We start from the raw sequence: 24,354 nt of genomic DNA on the forward strand, positions 1-24,354 counted from the left end.
AGGTAAGATGGTCTAATCCCAGAAGGCGAGATGCTCTGTGACCCCACCGTACACGACCGCTCAAAAGGGCTCCCCCTCACCGGGCGGCCCAAGATACCCGCCAGAATGAGGGCTTTCCAAGTGTCTGGTTCCCTGGAACCACCGCGTTGGGAGCTTGGTCAACTTGGTGGGTCCCGGACGGCCTCTCCTCAGCAGCCTGAAGCGAACCCCCCAAAGGACCCTGCTCTGGGACGACAGGCCGCCTTTCGAGAGTACACGCTTTCCCTCGATGGCATGTGGACGCCTCCGTGTTTCTTGCATTGCCCCTTCCGGGTGACGCCGGGGAACGGTGAAAGAGGTAGGAGACAGCGCTTGCAAGCTTGTGTGGTTCACGAGACTCACGGAGCTGAAGTACTTGGTTGGGAAGCGGCACACTGATAAATGGCAGACTCGGGACCAAACTGAAGCCTCCTCTCAAAGCCCGACACTTGCTGCTGCACCGCCGCGTCCTGGAGGGCCCGGCAGCTTCAAGGATGAGCCGCCATGGCCACTCCGGTCACTCGGGCTCTCGGTTTACTGACTGCCTTCCAGGGTTGTTGGAGAAATCAGGAAAGAAGCCGGGGAGCAGTGAACAGCACGGCGCCAGGCACGTGTTGGCCTAATCTAAGCCTCAGCTGTTATTACTGCCGTTGCTCGTGGCCAGTGCCTGCCTTTTGGTTTTAGTGGCGACCACAACAAGGAAAATACTTTCATTTTTACACCACGGCATTTCATTTCTCTACAGGATAACACATTTTTCTTAACAGTTTTAGGTAAAACCCCCACAAACAGGGAAATAAGGATAACTAGGCAAAGGGGCCCAGAAGTTATAAGCAGCTTATTTCCTGACCCTAAGAGTTAACTCGGCTTCAGTCTTCCGGAACGCAGCGGGAGGCTGCTCCGTGGGAACGCGCGCTGGTCGCCGGAGGGCCACCTGCGCAAGGCTCACCGGTCTGTGCAGCCCCCATGCCCCCGCACAAGTCAGCCTCCCGGAGCCCCACGTGCACCCAGCCGGCCCCTCCCTTCCCTAAGAGTCCCGGCAGAACCTTCTTTCTGATTCTTTCCATTATCGCTGCTAGAGAGTACCAGGCGGGCTTACGCTCACTGCACCCTCTCACCTGAAACTCTCACACGCGCTGTGATGCTTCCTGTGTCATTTCTACCGCTGGTCACAACACTTCTACAAAATCCTATCATCTTTCCTTATTCTGTCAGGGAGACTACAGATAAGTATCTTTAAAAGGACTCTCTGGAGAGGCTTAAGAGGACAGGCTAAGGGGACAGCACACTATCTGGGGAGCGACGCCGCCGCAGTAAAGCAGCAGAGCTGACGCGCTGTGGCTGCCGTTCCCATAATTAAAGGCCCGAAGGAACGGGCCTTCCCAGTCCAGTCACCACCTCTTGCTGTTACACTAAGTGAACGCCAGGTGGCACCACAGCCCAGCCCACCAGAGGCTTGACACACGTTTCTTCCTCAGCCAGCGCAGCGCAGCGGAGCGGGGGGCCTGGGTCCCCTAACCATCCCTCTGAAGTGTACTTAGAGTTAAACCACAACGAAGTCTTGTTATAAACGCCTTTAAAAAGTTTATACCCAGCAATATCATTCTTTAGCTATCTAATGCTGGCAGAAGCTTGCTATTATTGACAGATGTTTGTTTTTAAATTGAGAAACTCGGCACTTTGTGAATGCAGTGTTTAAAAATCTATGAACTCTCCCCCAAAACCATTCCACGGAACTAAGTAAGACTGGCAAAAATGAGAGCTCTGCTTCTTGCTCGCTGGGACGGACAAACATGCCCTACTGAGTAAGTGCTAGATTCGTCACCCTCGGGGATTTTTTACGGTGGCATTTTCAGGGTACCTGATGTAACTCAGAAAACACCACCCTCATTTTCCTATCTTCCTCTCCCTTTCTACTTAAGAGAAGCCCTTAAAATACCTGACATTGTTTTTGCCTGGCTTTAAGTGCCCTCAGTTAGACTTTAACACAATGATCTCTGATCCTTCTTTCCAGAACAGGAGAAAAAAAAAAATTAGAAAAGGCAAATGGGAGGAAAGATGGCCCCCAAAATGCAGAACTCAAAATTCAGTTTTTAAGGTGGACAAAAGCAAGGGTAGGTGTTTTAGCAGTGGCTCCAAGCTAACTTCTGCAGGGCAGTCAACCTCACGCAGCGCTCTGAGCAGCGACAGCACGACCATTCACACTTCTTGAAAACGGAGTCCCATTCAAGGACGCTCAACAGAATTATCACGACTGCGCAGGAGGAAGCGAAGCCCAGAAAACGAGCGGGTCACGTGGGGAAAGCAACAGTGCTCCCACTTCCCACCCAAACAGAGACAGCAGGAGCACGAGCCCTCAGAGGACAGACAGGACTAGGCGCCGGGTCTTTAACTCCAGGCTCCCTGGTGAGCTGTGATTTGAGCCCAAGTTTTCAACCGCCATTTGTTTGAGAATCCACTCAGGATAACCATATTTTAATGCATCGAAGTTCTCCAACGCCAGTTCTGCTCCTGCAAATTAACCCGCGTTACGACGCACTGTCCAAGGGCAACTGTCCTTGGCCCTGAGCTTAGTGCCTCCTGATGACTGACAAGCCGGCCCTACTAAAAACAGAAGCCAGAGCCTCTGGGTAACGTTTCACTATTACATACACACGAAAACTAAGCTTAACCGTCTCTCCGAGAGTCCAAGGATGGAGGCAGAAGTCGTTAAACCTAAACAACGAAATCACCTCGGAAGGGCTTCCATCTACGCCTCACTCTTGTCAACACCCAATGGTAGATGAAGGCTTAAGATACACTAAAAATTAACTACTTGTGTCAACTCTGCTTCCCCATTAACCCATGAAGCAAGAGACCTTAAAAGAAAGCACTCTGTGCTTTCTGTGTTCTTTTTTGTTTTTTGGCCATGCTGTTTTCGGGACCTTAGTTCTCCCCGACCAGGGATCAAACCTGTGCCCCCTGCAGTGTAACCACTGGACCGCCAGGGAAGTCCCCTTTCTGTGCACTTTTTACTCAGAAATCTAACATTCACACTCCACGTCCTACGATTTGCATCAAGCATCCTCCTGAGTGCTCCAGCCTCAGACGCGGATCCTGGCGCAGGATGGAGGGGTGTGCTGCTCACGGCTGTGACGGGGGTGGGGGGGTGGGGGTTGGCAGGAAAGGCCAGAGTTGGGGACTAGAGACACGCCGCTCAAGGAGAACCAGGTCTACCCACTGCGCTGGTTTACCTCCAGGTCTCTAGAGGCTGGAGAGATCAGGGATTTCAGTGGCAATTTTTGTTTACAACACAACTGGAGACCTATTTGCAGCCAGCTCAGCAGAGATCTTCACGCATTTAGAATTACCCAGTTTTAAAATTAAGAGACCAAAATACTGTCCACATTATTTCACACTTGTAAAGTCTAAAGCAAGTTCCACAGGTGTTAACATGTGAGGCTATTTCTGAAAATTAAGGTCAAAAGGCTAAATACTTTAAAATTTTTAAATTGTTACACACAAAACAAGTGCGTGATAGAGCAAAAAGACTGTGTGTTTGGGTGCATATAAGAACTTCAGGATAATCTGAGGATTTCAAAGGATAATTTGTTCAGCTAGAATAAATATTTCATAATGTTTTTGAGCACCTGATAATTTCCAAATAATCTAACCCTAAGGCAAAAGTTCTGGCATCAAGTATGCACAGTAGATAAAATATTTGTCTTTCTTTTCAAGAGTACTGTTTTAACATGAAGTAACCAACACCGAGGGATTTTAAATGAAGAAATAACCGAGTCTTGGGAAGGACAAAGGGCACAGACAGAACGGGCCCCGGGTGACCCACCTGAATGGGTCCTACTGACATCAGCAGGCTCTTCAGCTGGGCGTCAGTAGTGGATGAAGAAAGCCCTTCAACAGACACGGCGCAGGGCTGAGGCTTGCACTCGACCACCCGGAGATTCTGCTTGTTCGGCATCAGGCGGCCCCGGCCCATCGCACCTGCCATTCCCCGGCCTCTCCCGTGCATGACGACCTGGCAACAACAAAAAGAACTATTCAAGGTTGAAGCTTGGGGTTTTGTTCACAGCTTCGAAGATACAAAAGTGAACCAATCAGAATCCATTAAAATATACCGTGAGCGACAGGACCTTCTGTAGTCTTTTATCCACTATCAGAAAAGGGTTGAATGTCTAAATAAGACCACAGTACCCAGCAAACTGGAGTGACAGAAAAGGAAGTAGTAAAGTCTGCACCCATCTTGGTGCCAAGCATGGTACTAGGTAGGCACTTTCTGTGCTACCATCATTCTGTAGACGAAGCAGCAGGATCATAGGGGTTCAGAAACCTGCTGCGAGTAACAGAAAGATCTGGGTCCAGTCCTTATCGGCCCCAGAGCCCAAATTTCTCCCCCTGTACCCCAGGCAAAGCGAGCAGGAACCGGGGGACGGGGCATGGCGCTCCCCACAGCCGCCTTCCTGTCAAGCCAAGCCACAACACTAGTGCCCTGGAGGGCAGATTCTGCAGCAGGAGTCTCCCACCGGCTGCACCACTGCACGTGACACTCCTCTGCAGGGCTTTCAAAACAAAACCAAAAACCCAAACTACAACGACTGAGTGCCCCCGTCCCCCACCGAAATTACAACATCACTGGCCTAAGGTAGGGCCCAGACCTTAGCATTTTTAAAACCCATCCAGGGCTCAAAACCACTGTTCTGGGATCTTTTAAACAAGAAGGAACAACTGAGCTTTCTGGTCTTTTCTAACCCGGAAATTAGAAAAAGCACCAGCGCCCCCCAGATCAGGACAACAGTGAAACACAGACACGGATGTGACCGGGCTCACTGGGTTCTCCAGACATCCTGCCCGGTTCTGCCCGAGCCTCGGGGTAGAAAGAGCCAAAGATGACCTCCCGTCGCGTCACAGAAAAGGAAGGAGGAAGGCAGACAGAAATCAGAACGGAACCTTAGTACATGAACAGGTACCACACAAAGGGAAACGGAGAAAAAAACGCAACACTTCTGAACATTCCACTGAAGGTGACACAACTACTCCTGTGAAGTGAGTTCTTGGAGTGCAGAAGGGTATTTCAAGAGAAGTCACACGGGAAAACACCATCAAAAAGTGCAAGCTTCACTGCCTGGACACCAGCAGCAAATAACTATTCTTCTGTTCTGTAACATTAATAACAACATCCTCTACCGAGTGCTGGCTTACATTCCAGGCACCATGTATCTTCTTATAAAATCCTCACAAGAGCCTAAATAAGACAGGAAAGATTACTGTCCTCACTTTCATAGGAGAGTAACCTGAGGCTGAAGATGAAGAAACGCGAGTGCTTTATCTATGTGTACAACAGCTGTGGGGTGGGGGTGGGGGTGGGCGGCTTCTACGGTCTTTCTCATCGCCTGCCCAGGGACAACACCTGGCTGAAGAAAATTTAGACTGGAGCAATTCTAGAAGAGTCTATCTGAAGATATGACCTAATGTGCCTGTGCCTGTGCCACCGGCAGCAAATATGTCCCAATTCTGTTTGTCCCTCTATCATAAGGTATTTATGAGAAAATAAATCCAGACTAACTGAATTACTTCAAAGAGCTAGAATGGTCTTCAGGCCAAACTACTCCTTAATATCAACTGCAAGGCAAGCAGAGAGGATGAACTGGCAGAGTTCAGAGCTTTTTCTAGAAGAAACTCAGAGCAGGTATTGCTGCCCCTCTTCCACCCTAAGGTCATCAGGCAAGGGGCATCTGGCTTCTGCGCCAAGAGGGGACACCTTGCTGTCAGGCAGAGAGGGGCGCCGTGGGAAAGCTACAAAGACGCCCCCCCTCACCAGAAGCGGGGGGGAAGGTCCCCACCAGGACATGACGGGAACAAGGCGGACGCTCCTCTCCTCGGGAAGGTTAAATTCACAAGGGGTACTGGATGCCCACGCCTCGTCTCCCACACTGAGCTCGGAGAAGGAAAACACCCCCTCGACCCCCAGAGCGGGAGAGCGAGGAGGGAAGAGCCGGGGGGAGAGGCACTTTCTCGGGCACGTACTTCACCCCCAAAGGCTTCCCACCTGCGAACTGGGCTGCCGAGCAGGAAGCAGTCTCTGCAGGAGCAGCCGGCAGGGGAGGAAGGAGCGCTGGGCTGGGCTCTGTGCAGGGCTGTCCCCAGAGCACAGCTCAGAGCCGCCCCAAATACCCGCAGCCTGGCTTTAGGGTGATTTCCCAGCATCACACCACTAAAAAAGTCACAAGAGGAAAGCGCTTTTGTGAACGCGTTAGCTTTCAAAGCCAGGGCGAAGGAGGCTATGGTTCGTTTATCCACGATCTGAGCACTCCTGCTGTGCCCGGCACTCCCATCAGTGGGTTTACGGGGCCCTGGCGTCATGGCGCCACGCTCCTGGGACGGGGCAGTAACAGGCAGTACCTTCTTGGCCGGGTGAATTCCTTGGATGCTCTTGATGCCTGGAGGGCCGGCTGAGTGCACGTGGGCCCCCACCTGAGGGTGCTGGGGCTGCTGAAGCGCCCCCTTGGTCAGCGTCACCTTGCGGGCAGGCTGCTGTCTCACTTCTGCGGGCTGAGGGAGCCGCTGAGGCTGGCCCTCCAGGTGAAAGAAGCCATCGCTCTCTCCTCCCTGCTGAAACCAAGGCAGCACGCTGGTCAGTCTCCACACAAGAAGGCATCCCTCCCCAGCATCGGGGCCCACCTCGATCAGTGTTCAACTCAGAAGCAAAACCATCAAGCCTGCCATCATTTCACTAGGGCCACTAAGGACATTTCTTATTTGACGGGTGTTTGGGTTTTAATGGTATTTTTCAAATTTAAAACTAAGATCTTTAATTACTGTATCCACTCAAGAGGTCTATAACTACTAAAGTAAGTGCTGTTGAGTTCAGTGAAATAGTGCTTGACTTTAAAAATACCTCATACTCAACATGCCTTTTCCATTTTCACGAGCATCCTTGCTAAAATGCGACAGTCTGTACAGGCAGTGGTTTCTAACTCCCACTCAAACCTGATGAAAGTGGGTCACCACCCTGACTCGCGCCGCTGTCCCCGGCGCTGGCTGAAGTCCTGGGCGTGTCCCAGTGCCTTCCTCCCTGGGCACCTGGGCCCCCCAGAGCGCCCGCAGGCCGACGAGCACCCGGGCCGCCCCTCCTGCTCTGAGTCCCAGGCACCCACACACAGGCTGGCCTCCGGCCTCGGCCCCGCTTGGAACAAGGGCAGACCAGCCAGGAACCTGAGAAAGTGAATGAGGAAATTCTAGAACTGAAAGAGTCACTGGAGGCCCAGACAAGTCCTCCCCACGTGGCTGACAGGGAACCACGGGGGGACGGCCGGAAGAAGAGCTGAGGAGGGGCCTGAGGGGGCAGCCCCCACACGGATCGCTGGCCAAGGGCGAGACACCAAGCGCCACCGATGCCTGAACGCTGGCTGACCACTGAGCTAGGCAGCCACAGGGCTGCCTCCCCAGGAGAACAGGCTAAGAAATGAGAAACCCAGGCCCAAATGGATCCTCTGGTGAATTCTACCAACTATTTAAGAAAGAGAGACTCCCAATCTTACACACTCTGGTTCAGAAGACAGGCGCGGAGGGACAACTTTCCCACTCATTCTCTCAGACTTGTATTACCCTTTTACAAAAGTCAAAGACATCAAAATAAACAAAAGCCACAAAAGAATATCCCTCATACATGTACATGAAAAAAATTCTCACCAAAACACTAGCAAACTAAATTCAGCAACACAGAAAACAAATCATACACCATAACCAAGTAAGATTTACCACAGGAATGCAAGGTTGGTTCAACACTCAAAAATCAGTCATCAGACCACATCAGTAGAGGAAAAGACCACATGACCGCCTGCCCTGATACAGGAAAAGCACTCATAATAAAAATTTTCCATGAACTAGGAACAGAAGGGACAGATCAACCTGATAAAGGAAATCTACCGAAATCGACAGCTCACGTCATGCTTAGTGTGAGACCAGTCAGGGGTATTCATTCGACCGGCACGTCAGTCACCGGGGAGCTGTCGGGTGTTAAGTGTTCCTGGGCTTTGACCCAGAACCATCCAGTTAGACCCTCCGGAGCTGGAACCCAGACATGAGCATATTTTAAAGGCTCTTCCAGGGATGTTGTCCAGCCAGGGCTGAGGATGGCTGAACCAGGTGGGACCCCCATAATGTTCTGTGACTCTATAATGTCGGCTATAATTGCCTGAAATGTGATCCTCCTGGGAGTTATTCCAGCCTGATGGAAGACTGTTCCCCAAATGAAAATGGAAGCACTATGTATGGAAAGGCAGGCCATTCTGCAGGACCAGGATCCACATAAAGTCAGACTGCTTCTTGTGCTTCTTGAAACTTCTCCATTACATCTTTTATCCAAAAGGTGTGAGCAGGTACCCCAGCCAGGCAGGGATGGCCTATTCTCACCGCATAATTTTTCAAAGTTCTTATCTTGAAAAGCTATGTGAACACTCTTTGTATATGCTTGGAATTTTCTATACTAAAAAGTTGAAGGGCTTCCCTGGTGGCGCAGTGGTTGAGAGTCCGCCTGCCAATGCAGGGGACACGGGTTTGTGCCCCGGTCCGGGAAGATCCCACATGCCGTGGAGCGGCTGGGCCCGTGAGCCGTGGCCGCTGAGCCTGCGCGTCCGGAGCCTGTGCTCCGCAACGGGAGAGACCACAACAGTGAGAGGCCCGCATATCGAAAAAAAAAAAAAAAAAAAAAAAGTTGAAAAATTTAAGGACATACAATATTCCTATCTTTAAAAGCCAGTAATGCATCACTTATTAATATACCTAAAATCATATTGACATTATGTTAGTATAAGATTCATAAATTCACTATTCAAGTGTTAAGTCTCACTGTTCTTAAAAACATCTTTTTACATGGGTTGACACTTCACACTAGCCCCCAGGTCCCACCAGAGGCTGTGCCATAGATGCAGGTGGCACTGGGTCACTAAATTCTCCACACAGCTCAGCTACCTAACAGTCTACTGACTGGTTCTCCACCATCTACCTTTTTCACCAATGTGGATAAATGAACTGGCTATTATGCATGGTTAGCTCTCTGGGGAAAGTCTTCCATTTTACGGACTCCCTGGAAGCTCATCAGAGGAGGGCAAAGTCTATGGACACCTAGAGCATATGCCATTTTGTAAGGGTCTAGAGAAACCAGTGGCTTAGCCTTTGGTGAGTCTGTTTTTGTTCACCAAGCCAAAATTCTCTATGCATATAGATGGCATTGAGATATTTACCAAATAAAACAATCAATGGTAGATCACGCTTCTAAATACTACATAGTTCTGAATGTGCTATTAAAAAAAAAGATTACAGTATCAGGATACTAGGTTATAACCACTGTCAATTAGTACATCCATGTTTACTAAATGCCACTGTGCTACTAAAAAGGCCAGCCTTCAGTTCAGCACGGATACTGGGTGCATCAGAAAACATACTGTCATGCTGTACAAATCGGTAACCAGCTGGCACATGTGGTCTAAAAGGAATGACGTCCATATATACGGTGGACAACATTGTGAATATTGTTGCAGATATTTTCTTTAGCAACCCAGAACTAAAAACGTAGATGATCTTTAAAAAAAAAAAAAAGAAAGAGAGAGAAAAAAAAAAGGGAATTCCCTAGCCACCAGTGGTTAGGACTCTGTGCTTCCACGGCCGGGGGCCTGGGTTCAATCTCCGGTTGGGGAACTAATATCCCACAAGCCGCGAGGAGCACCCCCACCCCCCGCCACAAAAAAAAAAGAAACGTAGATGATCTAGATACTAAACTTTTATTTAAAAAGAAGAGCTTGCACCAAAAGTAGGATATCTGCCTATTTTTAAGGTATACACTGTGTGTATGTATTTGGGTGATAAATATGTAATGCTGTGGTGACCTGATGATTTTTAAACTGGGAATTGGGAACAGAAACATTTAGTCAATAAACACCCCAAACAAAAATTCTCTTTACTGCTATTTTGAGTTAAGAGACTGGTGATAATTTATGTCTGACAATATTAGGTCAGAGAAACACCCTGAAAAACAAAGTTCTAAACTTTTATTTTCCTTTCAAAACATGTTTATTTATGTTTTAAAGTAAGCTTGATTCCCATCTGCAGTTCAGAAATACAGGTAAAGCCTCTCCATTTAGGACTTTCTGAGACGGCCTGAGAAGACACAGTACACGGCGTCTGTCATCAGAGAGCCTGCAGGTCTGGACCTCACCGCCTGGCGGTCTCCTCGCTCTGTCTGCATCTCATAAACTCACGAGCACGGTGAGCACCCCTACTCCTCCCCACCCGGGGAGCCTCAGCAGCCGCCAGCCTGACCTGCTCACCCGAGGGCGCCCCCAGCACGTCCAACCCTAAGGTTTCCCAGGCCACGTAACTGCTTTATTTTTCTTCACAGCATTAATCACCACCCACAGTCTTGTCATGCTCACAAGAATGCCCCGCGGGGAGCACCGGTCACCACGGCATCCTCAGGACAGAGAAGAGGACCGAGCCCCGGGCAGGCAGACGACAGCGCTTGGTGAGCCAACGATGAACAAGAAAGAGGGATGTTTCAGGCAGGGATTATGACGAAGGCCCAGCTTTGGGGAAAAACTGCTATCATCAGCTTACTGACAAGTGACGGGAGGGTCTGGGTAAGCTCTGGAGTTACTTACATTCAGGACAATGTTTTACAACTTCTACAGCTACAAATGATGTAATAAACTTTGTAACAAAATGTCCAAGGCTCTCCAGGCTCTCCATCGCCGTGCGGGATGGCGTCAGCACGCTCCACTCACGGGAAACGGACGGAGTTGTTTGCTGAATGTCTTCAATCTGACCAGCAGTACATACACTAGGGTCTGTGCAGAGACTCTTTTCCTTCAATCCTCCCTCAAGGTAAATATTATTATTCTCACTTGGCAAATGAAAAACCCGAGAGCCTTGGTCACACAGTAAGTGCTTTTAGGACTTCCTGTCTCAGTGGTTCCAAAGCATGGACTCCACACAACCTCCCAGGCGTAACTATTTTTAGCAGGGTTGGAAACAAAGGGACTAATCATCATGCAATTAAGTCATTTTCAGGAAGTGAAGGTTTTACTATAATGCTCGGCGCTGACATTTTTCTGGAAACCATGCTGAGGACTCAAGGCTTAAATATAAGTAAAAAATTATTTCATTGCGTAAGAAAAGCAGATTTTTTTTTTCAATTGCGAGAACAATTATTTTCTTTCAAATTAGCACAACGAAAAGCTAATTCTTAGGATAAATTTTAAATCCCAGTTATTCTGGTTAACACTAGGCAACATTCAACCTACTCACTTCTAGGCTGTGGCCAGAAACATATTTTTTACACCTACTCTCACATACTCACAGACACAGAAAAAAGGTGAATGAGAACCAAGCCAAACCGAACCCACCTATTTATTTAGAAGTCTTCTACAACTTGTGCACATAGTTAACAGCACTGAAGGAGATCCCCAAATTATTAGTTATGTAAATTTAAAAATACTGTCGATTCAAATTAGGACTTTCAGAAAGCTGAAAGTTTCATTAAAAACTTATTAAGTTACATTATCATCTTAATGTAAGGAAACAGCTAGTCGTCTGTGGATGGCAGATTACATTCCATTCAAAGAAAGGAAATCCACTTTGAAAGTGCATTTCTCTAGGGTGGCACAGTTCCCTTTTAAATTCCTTACACAGCAGTGGGTTTAGACATGATTTTAAATACCTTTTACTTCCTCCAAAACAGGTGAAGAGAAAAGAAATTTGGCCTGTCTTAGACCAACCTGGAAGTATTTTCTTGGTTTTTTTCTACAAATAATTATCTTTTAATGAATACTATAAAAATGTCTTCTGAGAGCAGTTTCTCTTAAATATAAAAGGCACTTCCTGAATTAAGTAAGCTTAGGGAACACTTTTTATCAGCTTAATCGTTACAAAAAATGAGGTTTGTAGCCACCAACATTAGCATGACAAATTTATTTATAACAAATTGTTTAAACATATAGATAAAAATGCCCATTGATACTGTCAGGGTATCCTGCAATTTGACAGATCAAATCTTATTTTCATTCTTAAACATCATGAAGAAGTGGTATCGCTGGCTCGCATTCACTCGTGAGCAAATTGATTAATCCCTCCCTATAGAAATCTCAACTCTTGATTACACCTATCAGACGTTAAGCAGCATTATTCTAGAGTGACAACACTTGACAAATTCCCCAACCATTTTTCTCAGCCTTTGTGGCCCTGCTAGCTTGTATTAACCCCGATGAAAAATTAATTTTCCTTATCTTCTTCTAAACCCCAAAATCCAAATCCGCCAAATGGCAATTCTTTCTGTAAAGGTATTATGAAAACCTCTAAAAGATTAATTGCATGTCTTCAGGTGACATTAAATTAATTTCTGTACTCATGACAGACATTTGATACTCCATACTGAGAGGACAGATAACATTGTCGGGACACAGAGAAGGACAGTGGTTGGGGTCCCAGGGCAGCCTCTTATGAATTCTCCTTTCGATAAGGCATAAGGCCTACGTCACCGTCACGGCAATGCTGCTGATCTGCCAGCCCGCAGACCCCACAGAGCAGGTGTCTATGAACTGCAACAACGCTGGGCCTCGCCCTGTGGTCTTCAGAAAGCTCACCCAGAGTCTGCACGATAAGTGATATGAGCACGCGCTCTCCGAAGCTCCTAAACACAAATGCATTCCATGCTCTAGCTTGTCTTTGAGACTACTACTTAAAGGAGAAAAGATAAAAGAAAATAAACGGGCTAGTAACATTCTTATCCAGGCTCGTGTGTCAATTCCCTGATTAAACTGCTGCAATATGATATGAGGTGAGGACACTTCACAGGTGCAGTGTCCATCTATTCTATGCAATCATTTACCCTTACATACGGCAAGCATGCAAAAGCAGCAACTTAAATCTAAAATGCTTCCTATAAAATTCCAGTAACAGGTCTACACGGGTTGAACTGAAACAAAATCCATAAGATTAAAGGGATCTCACAAGTGCTTGCTTGGGCATCCTGAAGAAAAGAAGGATTCAACCGGTAGGTGCACCAGGATTTCGCCTTACGGTGTTCACACGGCACAGTTATTCAAGTGCGCTCTCTCTCTCTCTCTCTCGCTCTCTCTCTCTCTCTCTCTCTCTCTCAACATTCTACCTTTCTGAAACTAGTTAGGTTTGGGGCATCTTTTAAAAGCAAAATTAATTGGCCTTTGGAGAAATATACCAAAGCCCCGAGCCTGTGAGGGGAATCTGATGCCCCAAGATTCTCCAATTCCTACAGCACAGACCTACCAATCTAAAAAAAGGAAAGGACTGCTAGAAGTGGCACTGCGGTTCACCCAGCAGCAGGGGCCCATGAACTCTGGCTTCGCCAGCAAGAGTGCCCCCACAGGGCTCTGAAGCTCCAGACTCTGGAAAGCAGACGCTTCCAATCTGCCCCGATGGGCAGCTGGGAAGGAGCTACTTTAGAGCGCTGGGCGACCTCCCCGCGCAGACCACGAGGCTCCTGTTCTCGGTAGCCGTTCGAAGTGAGGAGAGGGAAGTTACCCAAGATGCTGGAGAAAGCAGATTCCTTTTTTCTGCTGGAGAAGGTGGGTTAGCAAATCCTGATTCCTAATTACAAGAGAATTATTTCTGATTTAACTTATTTCGCTCTGAAAGAAACACCATATGCCTAAAAACACCTACAAATTCATGTGCAGACATTCTAATTCATTAAAACTGAATTCTGTCCTCTAATAAACAGTAGTCTATTTTGCCCAAATTTAGAGGTCACATGTTTAAGAATGCTTAAAATGTCACGCCTCTAGAAGTTATCAATTCTTCCCACCGAAGTGTTTCAAAGCTCTTAAAAACATTATTTATGCACAGTAGCTTCTCCTCCAAAAGAAGATTCTAGAATACACATCTTATCAAACAAGCAATTAATCAAGATGCGTGCCCCATTTTTCTTCCTCTCTTATTTGCCCTTCGGCCATCTGACTGCTCATCAGCTCCTCTAACAGCGAAACGATCGGGCAACAAATGAGGCCCAACTACCACCAGCCACTTGGCCACTCTCCCCACCAGAGAGGAGAGGGATGGCAGGACGAGAGGGAACCAGGGGTCAGCAAGATGGGAGTCTGGGCTCTCACCTCCTTGCACGGTGGCGCCTCCACGCCCACCCCCACTCCCTGTCCATCTGGGCAGGGCCTCTCCTGGCTCCCCTACCTGTGTCAAAGCAGCTTCTCTTACACTCAGCTTCCCAGAGGTGTTTCTCTATCACAAGCCCACTGCAGTTCTGTCCTTTACTACCCATTTCCAACTCACTTTCATCTGACTTGCTTTCTCCTCCTGGTCCTCTAGCACGGCATCAGCTCTTGGGTACTGCCCGAAACCATGGCATCAAGTCAGCTTCCACCAGAAACCAATGAGTCGGGACAGTTGAGTCCTCCAGCCGTGGCCAGGCAGCTTGGCGAGTCACAGAATGACATCCACAACGTACGCCTTGTTCTGCCTTGGCCTGGGGCGTGGGTCTCCCCAGGAACGCGTCATCACCACAGACTCATCAAACAGCAGCCAAATGTATGACACAATCGCATCTTGTAAACTGAATTAACAAGGACTAATGCTATTTTTGGTGTTATCATACTCTGCTTACTAGTGTCATCTAAATGTCTACAATATACAGCTATTACTTTTATAATCAGAAGTACTGGGGGGCGGGGGGACGGGGACGGACGACACAACACTGTGTTAACGCCTCAGATATTTCCATAAAGAAACTGTGAACAATCCCTGTATTTTTAAAGGGAGAAGCTACTTCTTTTCTCTATTATTTCAACAAACGTTTCTTAAATATTTATAACGTATTTGAGACAAAAAACGAACTGAAGCGGAAAACCCAGACTCAGGCAGGAGCAGTGACTAGGAGACAGCTCCAGCAGTGGGCAGAGAAGGGCAGGGCATGGCGGGGGCGCGCAGGTGCGGTGCCAAAAAGGGCGCAGTGTGAGTGTGGACGGAGCGGGGAGACAGAACTGCAAGAGCAAGGCGGCCAGACCACAGAACAACAGGGCACGTCCAGAGAACGGGCGGCCGCAAGGGTGACCACTTGTATCCCCACCTGCGACTCCTTCTCAGACTAGAGTCCTTGAAGACGGGCAGATGACTCCAAGACCAGCACTTCTGTTTCTAGTAAATCTGATACACAGTGTAAGAAACTCCTTATACTATTTTTGCAACTTCTCTTAAATTCAGATTACGTATATCAAAATTAAACGTCCTCCACTCCACAAAAAAAGATCAGGTATGCACACACCATCGCACTAGAGAAGATCTGAGAATAACTTTTGAGGAAGAGAAGAAATCTACAAATGCACACCAACCCCCAAAAGAGAGCTCACACGAACAAACTGGGACCTTCTACGTGAAGCATTTTGACAGCCTTTTAAAAGTAAAATACAAGAGTATCACGACTGGACAGCTGGCTTTCCTGCTGAGGCATTCTGTGCTTCTCCCATTTCTCTGTGTGGCCAGCAGAACAAAGGGCTCTTTACTTAATTTGCTGCCAAATTCTTAAAATTTTCATGACCTCAATTAGAATAAAGCAGCTGAATTCAGAATTTGCTTTCATTTTCTTCAAGAACACTCTAAGAACACACTTTTTCTGCCTTTAACTAAAAGGAAAGGGTAGTAACATCTACTGAGCCACTGCCATGTGCCCAAGCACTGTGCCACCCATCTCACCCATGTCACGGCAGTTATAACCCTCACAGCCACCCTGGGAGAAGCTCAGCCTCATTCTGAGGAGGACACGGCTTCATCTGGGCCAGGTAACCGGATGCAAACATCGCAAAGATTCCCCATTTCCCCTAAACTGGAAGACAGAGCTGCAGGCCTAATTAAATTCCTGAATAAACAAATTTTGCACGGCACTTGCTAGTCCTAATTCTTTTTTCTGGTGTTTAATCACAAAACGTGGCTGAGAATGATTATACTAAGTTTACACTAAGTAAACATTTTACATTTTTATAGATGCTCTGTTATTACCTGAAGAGTTTTTCTGGATTACATATTGGTTATGAGCGAAATTATGATTGGGGGCAGGGGGGCACGGCAGGCTGCACAGCTTGTGGGATCTTTGTTCCCCAACCAGGGACTGAATCCAGGCCCTCGTCAGTGAAAGCATGGAGTCCTAACCACCGGATCACCAGGGAATTTCAGAAATTATGATTTAACAAGACTGCTCTTTTGGTTTCTGAAAATTAAATACTTAAAAGTAGCTTTGCTTTCTGGGCTTCCCTGGTGGCGCAGTGGTTGAGAGTCCGCCTGCCGATGCAGGGGACGCGGGTTCGTGCCCCGGTCCAGGAAGATCCCACGTGCCGCGGAGCGGCTGGGCCCGTGAGCCATGGCCGCTGAGCCTGCGCGTCCGGAGCCTATGCTCCGCAACGGGAGAGACCACGACAGTGAGAGGCCCGCGTACCACAAAAAAAAAAAAAAAAAAAAAAAAAAAAAAAAAGCTTTCTGAGAAATGAGCAAATGGAGACTATTCCTATGTTTTAAATAATAAAAAGAGAACCATTCCATCAAATAAAATTCTTTAAGTAGATTACTTATATAAATAATATTCAGGGAGGCACATGAAATTTTAGAAGCAATATTTACCAACATTTAACACTCTATAAATAGCATTAATTTCTTCCTTTTTAAATCTCACCCAACAAATCCAGACAATATAAATGGGAAAAAACTAAAATTCACAAAGAGATTGATTAGCCTCATAACAAAAGGTCTCTTTAAATTTCAAATTCCCTTAATGATTTCAATTTTAAATATAAAATCTGATTTTGATTTACACAGAAATGTTCAAAGACACATTTCTAGCACACAGCTAGTCACAGCTACACTCAGCCGGGGTACACCGCCCCTCGCTTTAATTCACCGTACCCGGCTACTCCACACAGGTTCCCAAACAGGCACGATGAAAACCCAGCCACTCCCCCGTCCTGACCCCGCAGCCGACGCCCCTCCCCAGTCGGGGTGCTGTGGCACACCTCTAAGCGCTTCTCACCATACTCCGCAGCCACTCACTACCAACCGGGGTCGGCAAGCAAAATGGAGCCTGATCACCCCCTAACCCTAGAAGCCCCTCCTAAAACACTCACTGGAGAAAGGAGACTGCTCTCCCCAATCTAGAACTGAGAAACACAGGAGGAAAAGGAGCAGCAAAAGTAGCTATGATAAACAATGGTAAAAAGCACAGGATTCAGAAGCCTCACTCTACCAGTTAGCAGCTGAGTGGCCCTGGGCTACTATCTGAGACTCGATTTACTTACCCATGAAATGGCAATAGTAGATCTAACTCCTAAGGATGCTGTGAATACATGCTAACACCTGATAAACAGCAGCTACTACCTATCATGCAGCATAAACTCAGGGACTGCATTTCTAGAAGGGGCCTTAGGAGCATTCCAAAAAGAAAATGGACATTTACAAAGTACCTTCTACGTGTTACAAAGGGTCCCCAAGACAATAAATAACAGACAAGCATCCAGCCACGGGTCTTCCTCAAGCACAGCCACATTGTCTTCACCTCATCACACCCTCCCGGTGACTGAGGGCCTCAACCTCCACGCCCCACACACAGGAGCTTCAGAACGGCGTGATGCCAAGACGGCCCCCGAAGAAAGTGAGGTACTACTCGGCGAGCTACAAACCCAGACCGCACCCTGGTCAGGGACCGTGTGAGAACCAACACCAAGAAAGACTTCTCATTACGTTCTTTTTGAAAATGCTTCCCATGTCCGTAATGCATTCATTCTAACAAAGAGGAACAATATAAAAAGACTAGAAATTCTCCTTCGATGATCAGCATGAATTAAAATCACTTTGAAGATAGTATAATTAATGAAAGGGCAGACTGAAAAACCTATAGTCTTAAGACTCAGGCTCTTTCTTTCACCTTTCAAAAAACCCAATTTAATAAAATCCAAAGATAAATTATTTAATTACAGATAATGAAATATGGAAAATGACAAAAGAGAAGACCTTATTGATTCACAATTGCCTCACAGGTAAAAGTGCACCTAAAGAAACCTAATTTAAGCTGTAACATATTTTCAATTTGTACATCAGAATAAGACTGCCAAGAAAATTCTGCTTTCCTAACAATCCTGTAGATTCATTTTTTTACTGTGATCACCACCAGAGCACAATTTCTAGAACAGCACTATGTACTGCGATAGTCTTGTGTCCTGTCTGAAGACCAACTACTAGAATGAGGAGACCACTGAATGCAAATAATAGTTTAGTTAATACATTCGATGCCAGTTGAGGTTAGAAAAAAGTGAAAGAAATCAAACTGACTCTCTGAAAAGTAAATTTCTCTAGAAAACCTTATAAATAGAATATCTATTGTACTTCTGCACTAACAGAATGTGAAGAAGTCCTGGGCTCACAGCAAAATACAAGAACGTGAACGGACAAAGAAATGCTTTTATTAAACAAGTAACTATAAACCTGAAATGCATAAATAATATTCTGCACAGGTACGATATACAAACCAATCCTCCCAGATGCTAAGCCCCTGTCAGACCCTCACCAGGGTTGCTGGTTCAGCTCCAGGCACACAACACACCCAGCCCTGGGCATTAATGCCATGGCACATGAAAGGAGAGAAGGCCCAGCAGGGACACAAATAAAAGGAAAAATGAGAGCATACTTAGCACTTACAGGAACTGTCTCCTTTTTGCACAATGGGTATGTTACAAATAGTTCCTACCCGCCAAAAACACACACAAAAACCCAGGCCATTAGGGAAACACTGTTTGTTCTGATTCAGAGAGATACAAACAAACAAGAGACATTTCTCCTCTGATAAGGTGCAAGTTGCCAACATGCTATTGGAGGAATTATTGGAATAAATCCTAATATACAGAACATGTTGGTTAATTAACTTAATACTTAACTAAAAAGGGAGCTAAAAAACCATTTCAAAGTTTGGCAGACAGCTATTTTCATGTAAAATTCTTCTGCTGTTTTCCTGTGTATTGTAAAATTATATAGCATGATTTTGGACTATGGTCTGATATAAAAGCTATATTTTTTCCACTGGAGAAAAAAGATAGCAAAAATTGTGGTAGATAAATTCTGCCGAGGTAGATAAATTCGTTCGCCGAAGGCTGCCTGTGGACAGCAGAGCCGGGCCCCGCACCTCCTAGTCTGCCGGAGCCCGGAGTGCCCAAGCCCACACTGCGCCACTGTGGCTGCCCAGGGAAAAGGCCTGTTCCCAAACCATCGCCCCATGGCCCATCCTCAGAAGTTTCTAACTCAAGTAAAAAAAAACGAGACACCGACAAAGTATGATTAAAACACAGTCAAAAGCAAAAGGCCACACAGACACCGGAAACTGATGAACACTTGGGTCTTCGCCTAAAGATAATAAATTCATACAATATTTAAGCAATCTGATATAATACAGGTCATCTACTCATCAGTGTTGTGAATCACAATGAATGGAGGTGAGAAACAACAGATTTGCTCTATCACACATTTTCTTATGGCATGTGAAAAACTTCACACCTTAGTCTACAAACCTAGAAACAAAAGCAATTAAAACTCAACTAATTAAGCAGGTAACGAGGAGCTGCCCTTAACCCAGCACAGCAAACAACTCCTGCTCGTTCCTAGCAGTGCTGCTCTCCCTGGGTGACCTGAGAATTAGAAGTCCTTCTTTTTTTACCGTACACATTTCGTGGTTTTGAAAGTAATCATCTGCAGCCGCTTTGCTCTAAGAGCCCGCGTCTTACGGTTCTCCCCCTTCCTCCCCAGTCTGTAACACAAACTGCACACAACAGGGAGCTGAGACAGAGACGACGACAGGTACTTGGGCCAAAGAGAGTCTGTTGCAGAATCCATTATAATTAAAGCAAGAGATAATAATAATATTATATAATATAATAAATAAATATATAAATAAATATAATATAATAAATAAAGACTATACGGCAGAATTAAGGAAGCAAGTATTCTACAGACGCTGATGGGAGAATCTCCTGCAATGGGAATCTATCTGCAGCAACTCTGTTTAGTTTAAGTACTGAATTTATCCAAACTGCAATTACTGTGCTTTACTGAAAATGCTCTAAAATGGGCACTGTTCTGAGGTGAAGAAAGAAATGAGGGGTGCCCCACTTCTGAAAGCACATGGTAGGATCACACATAATTTCACTTCAGAATACTGTCAATCCCTCTTTCCCTCAAATGGGGGTGGGGTGGTGGACAATTAGCTTGAACTGGAAGACGGGAAACAGTCTTTGAAACGACGCTGCTTAAAAGCAACACACACACTGCCCCCCCGCCCCCCGCTGCCAAAGATGCTCCCTGAATCTAAAGCTACACACAACAAATTATGTGTCCTGTGGTAAAGGAAATTTTATTTTTAAAACAAACTTGATGATTCTAGCATAAATTATCTATCAAAAGAAGCTAAAACTAAGAAACGTCTAATTTAGGAACTGTCACACTGGTTTTTCACTAAGACTCAAGAGACAACTGAAACATGGGTCCCAATTGGAAGCAGGATTTAAACAACACTTCTTACACCAGCTTCAAGTGGGGCGCCTCAGAGGCTGGTCCACATGATTCTAACACAGGCAACTTTACTTCCCTTCCTTCAAAAATCCTCTCTGGGAGGTAGGACATACTAAGTGAAACATAGATTCCAAGAGGCACTGGTGACCTCGTCAACTTACCCCGCCTGACAACTTAATCACCCTGACCTTGGAGCTGACGTGCGGCCCGTCTCCACCACCGCTGTTGGCCCGATGCATGACAGTCCTTTTCGCGCCAGGCTTGGCCTCCGGGGGCCGGCCCTGGAGGGACGCGGCTCGAGCAGTTTGTGAGGGGGGTGGCGGCCCCTCCCCGTCTGCAGGCTTTACCTGCAGGACTTTGTGCTGAGCTGGACACTGAGGTATGGTTCTGGCCTGTCTCAAATGTTTCAGCGGTTTCATCTGCTGTCCTTGATACTGCGTGTTAGCACCAGATGGCACAAAACTGGATGTTTTGGGTGGAACGTTTGAAACAGCGGCCTCTTGGTTTTTCACGAGAAGTCTGTTTTTCACATGCGGTCTGGCCTGGGCCCCCGGGAAGGGTAACAGCGGGCTCCCATTGGCGGGCGACGGCGCCGACAGCTGTTCTCCCTGCCCGGCCAGGGCTGGCGGGGGGCAGAGCTGCTGCTGCTGCGCCAGTCTCTCGAGCAGCTCCTTCTTCCTGGCGCCCGCCTGCTGCTGCCGCCGCAGCTCCTTCTGCTTCAGGATCTCTTCCCGGAGGCGCTTCTGTTCTTCTATCTTTAAGCGGTATAACCTCGTTTCTTCATCTTCATCAGGAAACTGAAGCAGAAAAGACGCACGGTTTACTTTAGAGTACAAGGCTACGTGATGGTTCCAGTCTGTTTCAGCAAACTTAAGAAAAGGCACTTTCTAAAAACCCTTTAATTCGGGATTTGAAAGAAGCCATTCAAAATCTGCTTATAGACTTTAAGTATAACTCCTTCCCCTGGGGAGGGAAAAAAAAAATGACACAGCTAAAGCTAATTTGGAAAATCTTATCAGAATATTAAAAATGAAATAATGTAAATTTCCACTCATTTACAACTTTGAAACCAATTAAACTATTCATTTGAGATATCAAAATATGTTTGAAACGGAAACTGCAACAGTAGGGAGGGCCTCGCTGTCACACAGGTTTTATCTGGCTCTCCTCTGACGAACCAACAAAAGGTGGGGTGTAAATGACCTGAAAGGGCCTGATTAGAACTATTGATTTTTCGTACAGAATTTTCAGCCTGATCTCAAACTCATTTGTCACAGAATAATTGCTTATAATGAATAGCGCAAGTCAATCTCTCTGACCTTGAACTCATGCACTCTCCTCAGACTCAAAACGCTGCCGGGTGCAGTACTGGGATGTTAATGGTATAAAAGGAATGCCTTTAATATGCCAGTGCCAAACCATTCTGAAAGTCTATCAGAAGAATCTTTGTAAAACTCCAATAATTTTCTTAAAAAAATCATCCAAAGAGGGACGTTTATTAAACGTTTAGCATTTGTTTAAAATTTTAATAATTTTCTTAAAAAAAAATCATAGATATCATCACTCACAGATCCTTTGCAAAAGAATATAATAGGATTTACTCTATCTAGAATTCAGCTGTTAACAAATAAACCTTAGAAGTTAGGAATTATAAGACCAAAATGTAGCTGAAGAGTTGGCTGGTGCCCCCAGAGCCCGTGCACTTCACCTACAAGACACAGAGCCAAGCCCCCTCATTGGGGCTTGTTTGTCATTTTAGAAGCAATCTTGATCAACTCAGTCACCTAATTTCAAAGTCTAGGACAGACCTGAAACAGCAAATCTGAAGCTGGATGAGGGCTACACAGAGCTAGAAGTGACATTAAGGGGAAGACAGAAGTTCAAAAAGTACAGGGGCCAGGGCAGGGCATTCTGGGGAAATAGTAACAGGTCCAGAGGGCCCATTGTTTCAAATGCAAGAATAATTAATATTCACTAGGATCTTTCCCCATGTAATCAAAAAAGAGTTAAAGTATGTTCAAGAATATAGGTAGAAATACTTCTAAATAGATTTGTCCTTCATTATATCATTACCAATTTGGTGAATATAAGAAGATAAACCACACTTACCTAAGAAAAACAAATGGAAGATTTTTTAAAATAAAGAGAACTTTACTCCTGGTCCCATTCTATGTGCACAGAAAATTAAAAGCAAACAAATTAAGACACGCACCACTTACACTATGGCCACCTGCAAGTTCCACTTCATGCACAAAGCATCCATTTTATTCTACAGAAGACTTCTTCAGAAGCCTGCTTATTAAATCAACTATTATGAAAGGGACAGACAAACATGGCTAGTGGTATGCCTAAAAAGTCACTTTTCTCATTTTATTTAGCCACTGTTACTATAAAAGTGTATGTGACTTCATTTTTGAGCCAAATCCATTTATACATATGAGTTAGGAGCTAGCTATATAAACTAAAAGCAGGATAAAATTTTTAGCAATGATTTCTTTTTATAAACTATCCCAATCCCGTTTGTAAATCTACATTTTTTCATGTATTGATTTTAAAACCGAAATGTCACCCTTTTTCTAATAAGATGTTATTAAACGTTAACTCAGTATTTTCAATTTATACTTACATTTCTGACTTGGAAACATTACATTACAGCTGCTATAATAATTTATTAGAAGAAAATCTGAACACCCCCCCCCCTGCAATTTAACTGACTGAAAGGCAAAAACCAGTTAACGCTTGTCTTTATTATGATTAAGGGCTTATATTCTCATCTAAGGAAACTCTGTGCCATTATTTTATACATAAAGTTAATAGATATACTTGCTTATTACACGTTACATACATTATTATTATTAACGTCACTTCCGTGTACTGATCTCTCACCACACCTCAGGCACACACGCCCAACAGCTAAGGGAACTGAGGCTTGGGGTAAGTGAAGTAACCGGCTCAGGGCCGCACTGCTAGCGACAGTGCATCACTCCAAGGCCGCACTCTAACCTGTGCTGCACTAGATGCCTATGCTTCACTAGAACCTACATTATACAGACACTGTCCAACTTTCATATCTATAATTCCAGGGAACAGCCCACAATGGAATCCTGACTTCAGGGAAGCATGAGACAAGCACATTCACTTCTTTTACAGGAGACCAAGGGCCTCAAGGGGTTTGTCTCGGGCATAAATTTTACTGACGTAAAGAAATTTTTTTTAAAAATGTAAAAGTTCATGACTAATACTGCATTAACACTGAACTGCCTCTAAGCAAAACATAACCAAGTGGCCAAAACTAAACCAAGGTACAAATAACATCTCAATTGGAAATCATATAGAATACTGACTTGCATTTATTATTTATTCTTACAACATTTATACCTATTTAGAAATCAGCAATAATATACACAATTCAGAACAAAACACCCCTCCCCAACTTATTTAAAGGTCCAAACTGGTCCTACCTTCTACAAGTTCACAGTGTAAAACCAGAAAAGCCACAGGAACATAAGAGTAAACGTAAGGGGTCAGCTAACTACGGCCCATGAGCCCATCTGGTCCAACACTTGACTTTGTCGTAAAGTGCTACCAAAACACAGCCATGCCCATTGATGTAAGACGGTCTATGTTTGCTTTTGTGATAAAACAGCAGAGTTGAGTAATTCTGAGAGACAATTTGGACTATAAAACCTAAAATATTTATTATCTGGGATCTTCAGAGAAACAGGTGGTTAAGATCCCTGATAGACACAGCTTCTGTAACACACA

General features: G+C 45.6%; 1 protein-coding gene across 9 annotated transcripts in view; it reads right to left on the reverse strand.

Moving 5' to 3' along the window:
• Positions 1-24,354, reverse strand: part of RBM33 (RNA binding motif protein 33) — a 115,595-nt gene that overhangs the window by 8,369 nt on the left and 82,872 nt on the right. For 4 of the 9 annotated variants that reach the window (XM_059073810.2, XM_067041754.1, XM_059073813.2 and 1 more), the window contains 3 exons: positions 20,751-21,386; positions 6,415-6,624; positions 3,845-4,033 (listed from right to left, as the gene is read on the reverse strand). In XM_059073810.2, the coding sequence (XP_058929793.1) occupies positions 3,845-4,033; positions 6,415-6,624; positions 20,751-21,386 (1,035 nt within the window). Of the gene's footprint in view, positions 1-3,844; positions 4,034-6,414; positions 6,625-20,741; positions 21,387-24,354 lie in introns of those variants that run through there. The other 5 variants (XM_067041755.1, XM_059073815.2, XM_059073811.2 and 2 more) reach the window with 3 other exon arrangements.

This window comes from Kogia breviceps, chromosome 9, assembly GCF_026419965.1.
Source record: "Kogia breviceps isolate mKogBre1 chromosome 9, mKogBre1 haplotype 1, whole genome shotgun sequence".
Taxonomy (NCBI): domain Eukaryota; kingdom Metazoa; phylum Chordata; class Mammalia; order Artiodactyla; family Physeteridae; genus Kogia; species Kogia breviceps.